Source organism: Dysidea avara, chromosome 1, assembly GCF_963678975.1.
Source record: "Dysidea avara chromosome 1, odDysAvar1.4, whole genome shotgun sequence".
Lineage (NCBI taxonomy): Eukaryota > Metazoa > Porifera > Demospongiae > Dictyoceratida > Dysideidae > Dysidea > Dysidea avara.
This window is the reverse complement of record NC_089272.1, coordinates 52,390,448-52,398,972: the sequence shown is the minus strand read 5'-3', so window position 1 is coordinate 52,398,972 and position 8,525 is coordinate 52,390,448. Positions and strand designations below refer to the sequence as shown.

General features: G+C 36.4%; 1 protein-coding gene across 1 annotated transcript; it reads left to right on the top strand.

The window, feature by feature from the left end:
* Window positions 1–16: 16 nt before the first annotated feature.
* Window positions 17–4,106, top strand: LOC136268519 (uncharacterized). The gene is made up of 3 exons (XM_066063882.1): window positions 17–39; window positions 782–837; window positions 2,248–4,106. Exon 3 carries the CDS (start codon window positions 2,252–2,254, stop codon window positions 3,710–3,712), a length of 1,461 nt encoding a protein of 486 aa, XP_065919954.1. The 5' UTR covers window positions 17–39; window positions 782–837; window positions 2,248–2,251; the 3' UTR covers window positions 3,713–4,106.
* The last annotated feature ends 4,419 nt before the right edge of the window (window positions 4,107–8,525 follow it).

Sequence of the window (8,525 nt, the reverse complement as noted above, 5' to 3'; positions counted from 1 at the left end):
TAGTAAACGTCCGCAGAGAGGCCAGGCGCCACTTTACTGGTAAGCAACAACATTTCAAGTGTGTTTAAATGTTTGTAACTGTATTTTGTGTGTAGGATATGCGCTCCAGGCGTCATGCAGTGAACGACCAGCTGATGACCAGTTGGGATACCAGCTGATTCGCTCATAAACAACCAGCTGGAACAGCAAGGTAATGAGTAATGTAATACTTGTACCGGTAGTTGTATTATAGGTCTACATCTTCATCCTTCATCTGGCTTGCTAGCGGCTGGAATTATTTTCATTATACCGGCACCTTCATCTGGCTTGCTGGCGGCTGGAATTATTTTCCACTCGGCTTAACTACAAGTCTACTGTGAGTCTGTAATAGCTAAACAAGAAGCCGATGCAGTGCTACATATACAACAATGTGTAACTATCTCCTGTATGTTGTGCATAGCTGTATGCATAATATTATAGACTGTGATCACTGTGCCAATGCCACACCACTGATATACAGGTACATCACCAGTGGCCTCTAGTTACAACAGAGTCTGTTGTGCCATATTGGCTTGATTGGGATCAATTGCTAATTGTGCCTTCACCATATCCCTTATTCTGCATAGCCTCACTTCACTGCTGAGTCATCTTCAGAGATGCGTCACACCTACAATATATAGTTACTTTCAATATAGCTAACTTAACTTGGTTTTTTGTGTAGGTTGTGTTTTAGTATTGTGGTTTTCTGATGCCAGTTAAACTCCCTTGCCTGTGTATGTATGCATATGTATCATTTCCACAGGTACACGCACACTGCTCTGAGTGTTTCCTATGGCACTGTTTATACTTGCCCAATGGGTAGGTTGCAACGTTGGTGTATGTACTTGGTTGTATGTGACGCGGTCCTAGATAATAAATAATAATAATATGTATGTTCTTTCATGCACGTTAAGGGTTGTGTTCCTGCATGTCAGACCTTCAGTGCTGGAGACTGTAAAACAGTAACAATGACAAGCATAAGAAAAAATTTGGGATTTTAAACTAGAGTAGGGATCAACTAGCACCAATAAAAAGTACTGAAACAAGCTTGAGTTGGTATATATTAGTAGGGATATTCACTTCTTTTTGTGCTAAAGTAATTTGCTCATGTTCTTTTTTGGGATTAAGTTTGCAAAAAGGGGTCCCTACTGGTGTGTCAGATGCCCTTTCGTAAATCCACAATTTGAAGGGCAATGTGTTAGAAGACTGGCCACAGATGTGGACTGGTCCTGTTTAGATAGCAATGTGGATTAGTGAGAAGTTCTGTGCTGTATGTGTAGTTAATTTGCCAAGATGTTTTCTGCACACTTTGCAAAAGTTGTTATAAAACGTAAACATGCCATTTGATTCTTACAGGTGAACCCATGTCTACTTTACCATGAATCTGATTATGCTATTAATGTTTATGTATTTTGCGTAAGAAGATTGAACTTACTGGATAGCTAAAGTAAAACTTGAAATTGGTGTGTATGTACATAGGCCAATCATCATAGCAGTTCCTTTCAATGGTTTGAAAATTAAAGGAATAAAGCTAGGTACAGGGTTGCAAAGTAAAACAAAACAAGTGTAAAATCGTAATACTCTATAATTGTATAATATTATACTAGAACATTCTATGAAGTGCAAAGTCCCCACTCTATAATTAGCAATACAATCTATACACTAAGCACATAATATGCGACGGGGCAGGGCATGTGAGCACATAAAATTTGTCCACTTTTTAAAATTTAAATGTTGCATAACTTTTTATTACATTTAGCTATGACCATGACATTTTCATCATGACTTATTAAACATTTAGTTGGCTTTATAATACAAGTAGCAGAATGCAAATATTCTATTCCAGTACAAAAATATAAGCTATTATGTGACGGATGTAGTTTGTTTCCACTTTGTAGGCCCAGTCACATAATATGTGTACATTATGCAATTCTCACTAAAATAATAGTACACGTATAGACTGTATATAACATATAGACTGTATATACGTATATATGTATGCACTGTATGTAACCTGTCTATGAAGATATGGTTTCCATAAAATTTTAATGTCTTAGACATTAATTTTATGGAAACCATATAATTCTACCTGTATACCACAACATGTATACAATCAAACTACAAACATTTAAAAGCCAGTGGCAGATATACAAGTACAAATACCTACAGGGCTAGTGCTTCCTTGTGGTTGCATAGCACTGACATTACTGTATACCTTTCTGTACACAGTTTTATGGTATACGTAAGCAAGAACGCCATGTCTTCAAGGAGATTATTATGTATTTTATCTTTTATAACTGGAATTGTAATACTCTACTTTACTGAGTATTGTTATCAATATTATGGCACCAATGTAAGGGAAGAAAATCAAAGGGACAATGTTGTTTATTTCAACAAAGAAACAGTCTTGAGAAAAAGAAAGTATCAACATATTCATCGTGGTAATAGAAATAGTGGCAAGCAGAAATCTGCCACAATTGAATCTCCCACTGGTACTCTTTCACCATTACAACATCAAAATTCACAAGGATTTGTGTTACCGTATAGATTGTATGAACAACAGACATCAGCTGCCAGAAATCTCTTGGAGCTTCAGTATTGGGCAAACACTGTTAATATGAAAGTGGTTGAGCCGTTTGTTTCTAACGAATCATTCAATTTGATCCCCATTGTTAATGGGGTTTCCAATCTAATGACATTTAGTGACCTTTATGACAGAAATTATTGGAATGAACAAGCTATAAAATATGGTTGTGCAGACTTAGTGACATGGAAGGAATTTTTGTTAAATGCTCCGAAAGCAATAATCCTTGTTTTGCCATGGGGTACAAGACATTCTTCAATCAAAAATTCTGGATATATTAGGACAGTAACTAATCCTGATGAAATAGAAGGTGATCGAGAATGTCAACAAGCACCATTTCCTGCTGAAGCTCTGAAGTATTTTAGAAATCTTGGTTTTTATTTTGTACGTGAAGTATGTATAACATTTAATCGTACCACTTCATTGTCAATTCAGCATTTCTCACAGTATATACTGGGTACTCATGACCCTAGTAATGTTACTTTGATCTTTGGTCACTGGCAAGGAATGGCAAATAGCCGAGATAATCTTAACGGAGTTGCTTCATTACATAACTTTGCTGCTGTCAGGAACAACTTGTTTCCGAGCACTAAAATGTTGGATTTTAGCAAAACATACATGACGAAAGTTAATCCAAGTGGTGGCAAGTATTTTGGTGTTATGGTCAGAATAGAGCTATACCCTAGTTTAGCAAAGAACGAAAATAAAGATACACTAAATTTTTTAATGGAGTGTGCCACAAATCTTACACAATTATTTAACAGCCACTCAAATTGGAGTAGGACATTAGCTATTGACTTGGGACGGTATGGCAGTAAGTCATACAGACACTCACCAAACAAAAAGATACCTGAAGAAATATTATATGAAGCGTTCTTTACTCCTGTCTATGGCAACAGTAACTGGACTATTGATGACTTTGAAGATAGTTTTAAAAAGTATCTTAACATTGATAATCCTGTGGTTATAGCTCAACTACAGCGTACTATAGCAGCCAAGTCTGATTGTTTAGTATTGATAGGTAGAGGAAGTTTTCAAGCTGTTGCACAAGGAATGTATGAAAAATTTCATCCTAATGAACAAGACCAGTGTATTATTAAGCACTGTTAAGGATAATTATGTGTGTGTGTGTGTGTGTGCACATGTGTGTGTGTGTGTGTGTGTGTGCGTGCGTGCGTGCATGCATGCATGTATATGATTTCTATTTTTAAAAAGCCATATTATACTGTACATGGACAATAATGTATGTAATAAAGTGAAAAGGTATGACTGGTCTGTTCAGGGGCAGCCTTACTGAAAAAGGTTGTAGCAATAATAGCTAGTTAGGCCACATAAACTTAATTGTTAGTTTCTCATCCTCCTGTATTCAAAATAACAGTGCGGGAGGGTGGATTTTTATTTTACTTTTTACTAACTAGATAGTTGAATTAGCTAGCTAAAATGACCCAGAATGTAGTTTTCTTAGACTGCTCTAGCAAGGTACCAACTTTAAAAGGTGCTAGATGGCAGCGCTAAGCCACCAGTGGTGTAAAAAATCCTTGATGAGGTAAGAAAAATGGCGGTGCGGGTGGGGATGAGAAACTAATAATTAAGTTTATGTGGCCTTATCCTTTACAAAATATATATGATATTATCACATATTTAAATGAAACCCTTATTTATAGCTTCATAGGTAAGCTACTGCCCCCCTCCCTGGATCAGCCACTGCTGTTGTAAGCAATCTGTCAAGTGGAATGCTTTAGCAGCTTTACCATGCGATACTGTCATTGCACCAACTCTACAACAATTCTCTACACTTGTACACCAGTGATCTCTTCAGTTACGTAGCTAATTACTTATACTTAATTAATTTACGTACCTAATTACTTACTAACTTGCATTCTAAATTAATTTGTAACTAATCATTGTACTATGCTCATGCATATGAGTCTTACAATTATAAAATATAATAATATATGTAATAAAAATGATGTTCCACAAACACAGCATGGCACTTTTACACCTTTAACATCACAATTAGTTTTGCATGCAAAAATGGATACAGAAAGTAGCTGTAATGTCTAAAGTGTGTGTTGTAAAATTAAAGCAGTTTTGACTGAATTAAATGCTCTAATAGAGCAACCGATACACTTTTATATTTATTATATATATCTCAAATATATATGCCACTGTCGGCACTATGTGAAATCCTATACATTCCAGTCGCCCATGTGTGTTAACAAGCTTTTAGTACAGCTATAGTCTTCTCATAGGTTTTTTAATGGAATCAGTGATTCTTAAATTGATGGACATAATGTACATACGTATCTCTGACTTGAGTTATCTACATGTTAAAAATACTTTAAAACAGGCATCTCAAATTTAGTGATGTTTGAGAAAAACCCACTAATACTAGCTTGGAAGCATTGGTACGAATATGATTAAGAATACTGAAATACGGTTACAAACAGATATATTGAGGGAGCTTCAACAAATCACACTTCCAGAGATTGAGATTCTATAATGTCAATGGGAAAATTGTTCCAATCATGGATTTATATTTGTTCAAGTAAAAGGGATCTCAAAATGGAGAGCGTGATGGCAGCGGGTGGGATAAACTAGTGGTGTTTGAAAAATAGCCAAGCAGGAATTTTAAGAGCTGATGATGAGTAGCTGATGCTGAGTAGATGATGTTGTCAAGTACACATGCAAGAGCTCATGCAATAGCTAAATGTCCAACTTCTTAATAGAAACTGATTGCAGAGAATTGAATGCAATTATAGTGCTTCAGTTCATATGCATATTCCATAATAGTGTTTAATAAAGTAAAATTGTTGCTTTACAATATATTGACAGCTTACTAGCTGATGATGTTTTTGCAGATTATTTTAAGCAGCTATTTCCAGGATTTTGGTCTGAACACTGCATAATAAATAATGTAGATACTTGTTGTCCCCCTCCTACTGAAACAAAACCAACTATAAACTGAATTTTGAGTAATCCTTAGGCCTTAGCCAATCTAGGTCACGGCATTACATATAATTTTAGTCTAAAATGCTGCATGTACCATCCCTACAGTCCCATGCATGCCAGCTAACATTATTTTGCAGTATGTCAGTATGAAGTTACTTGCCATAATCACTAGTTATAGACTATCCATTCTTCTAGCTAAGGTTGATTAATACATAGTAGACTAGTTCTTTAATTTCTGCACTGACGCTTGTCACCATAATAATCTTTTTAACAAACACAAGTTTCCTAATTAACAGATATTAATTTCCCTAAGACAGTCTGTAATGGAACTAACCATGCACGTACGTACATGCAGAGGTGTGTCGCAGTGTGTGCTTTATTAGAGTATATATTTTAATTGTTCTCATTCACAATGTTTGGCCATGTCAAAGTACGTGGCCATAAAATGATTTCAAGGAAAAAATGCACTAATCATCTTTACATTTGGGAAGGTTTACTTTCAATATGACTCCATTTCACCCAATTCAGAAGAGGCATAAGCTGGGTTGTTTAATTGTACAATCTATATAGCTATGCACCAGCTGTGACTCATCGTTATTGTATAAATTCAAGGAGCTGATTATCTATAATACTTATGTAGATTTGTGGAAAATAAAAATGAAGCTATACTATTATAATTATTATTACCTTAACATACAACAGTATGAAGAATTGTTTATAATATTTTTATGTATGTAAAACTGTCAGATCAAAATTGGCAGGTGCATATAATATAATTATACCAAAGGAGGTTTCCAGTGGCAGATCTAGGATTTTAAAAAAGGGGTTTCTGAAAGTTGGTATAGCTGAATAAGGCATCTGATGACATTTCTCCGGAAAAGTTTGAGACTTTAGAAGTCTGAGATTGGATTTTAGGCTACTTTTAGTTACCAATTGCAATAAATCCAATGCTTTAAATAAATGTTATATAGCTAACTATAGGGCAAAGATGGTGACTATAAGCTGTAGCTTTGATTGCTCTATTAGAGTAGTTACATGACTGCTCTATTAGAGTATCTCGATCGTTTTTAATGCAGTGAGAGATGAAAAGTGAAGTGTTGCTGAGGGTTTAATAGCTATAAATGGTGTCAGTTAAGTGCAACTGCATACATGCTACTGAAATACAGTAGTATATAGTTGTTTACTATGACAAATTGTCAGTGCTATATACAATGATTATTTAGACTGCCACTGAGCTAAATTTAAAAGGGGGTTTCTGTCGAAACCCCAGAAACCCCTCTAGATCCGCCACTGGTTTCTAGGAGTTTCAGGAACATCCCCTTTCATTTCTCAAATAATTTACGTATGATCATGCAGCTATCTACAATGATTGCTAGCTATGAAAACTGCATAGTGCATACACCTGGTTCAAGCAACCATGCACAAACCGAGTCACATAGTGCATTGCACTTAACTAGCTATATTATCTTCTCAAACCTCATAGAAGTAGTTGTTTCATATACCACTTGGAACCAGTTTTATACTGCAAGTTGTAGAGTTAGATAGCAGCTGCATACAACCTCGACCATCGTAGCTTAGGTCATGTGATGACAACTATCTAGAATGAGGTCATTATGTATATCTGATGTACATGTAGTTGGAAGAACACAGATAGTTGTCATCACGTGACCTAAGCTACGATGGTTGTTATTCTCAAGCGGGGGGTCCGCCACTTTCTCGAAGGGCGTACGAGATTTCGAAATCACAGTGATTTCTCTGAAATCAATGATTTCATTAGTGATTTCATGATTTCAATTGTGATTTCGTGATTTCAATTTTGATTCGTGATTTCCGTGATTTCACCATTGTTGACTCTCATGGAGCTAGAACAGGTCTAGAAGCTTCGTCATCAGTAAACTGGATGGTAAAAGTTATATCTTCACTAGAGTAAAGATGCTGGGGCCAAAGCCGTCTGGCTGAGATGATTCCAGGCACCAGTAGCGGTGATGGTTTGTGGTTGTGGTCGTACGGTAGTGCTGATGATTAACAGGCAAGCTAACAGTGTAAAGAGGCTGTCTAAAAATGAATAGAAGCCGTCCCAGAACTTCGTGCATAAGTTATATTCTAACAAGGGTAAAAAATAATAGGCGTGGATCAAGGAATGCCGCACTGGCCTAGTTATAGCTAGCCGCCGGCATTTTTACGAGGCAATCCACGACTTATCTGCAGCCTATCAATACCATTATCCTCTTAGCCACACAATGTTCAACTAGACACCACTACTCTTACCACTTCATCCAGGTACTTAGCTACATGAACCGACATTCCTTCTTTCCAAGAGCTGTCCGGGATCGACTGGAATAATTTGCCAACTTCAGTGATTGAGTCAGAAAGCATGCAATATCAAAAAGCTACTACATACTTGTGCTGTAAAGTAAAAATGGTATAGGCAATGTTAGGCATTGTCGAGTATCGTCTTTACCGGTAGATATAATAAAGCAGTAGAGTAAAGTATCAATTATCGGACAATATGATGTTCGGACAGCTGCCATTCACTTCCTGGGAATCCTGCAGCTTTGGTTATTGTACCAAAAGGTAGGCTACAATAAGCAATAATTATCCTCCAATAATCAGCTTTGCATGATTAAAAGTTTAAGAGTTACAGCCAATAGTATGCTTAGTCCGATAAAATCTATGCTCGGATAAAACTATCAGTTGTCGGACTTAGATTTTTACTACCAGTAAACAATGTCCAATTTATTTCAAATTTGTATGCAATATACCTGTACTCATTAGCTATTAATGGCCAAAAAGTGGTTTCGTTATCTTTAGCATAGAGGGAGTACGAGCCCCCCAATTTTTAGCGGTATTGTCGGACGCCCTCCGCTTTAATTTAGCCATGCCCACCAACAGAGTTCATGCTTTTTGCAACAAATGCACCAGTGCTAAACCACAAAAGAAGGTAAATAAATATCTTTCAAGAGTAGAGGTG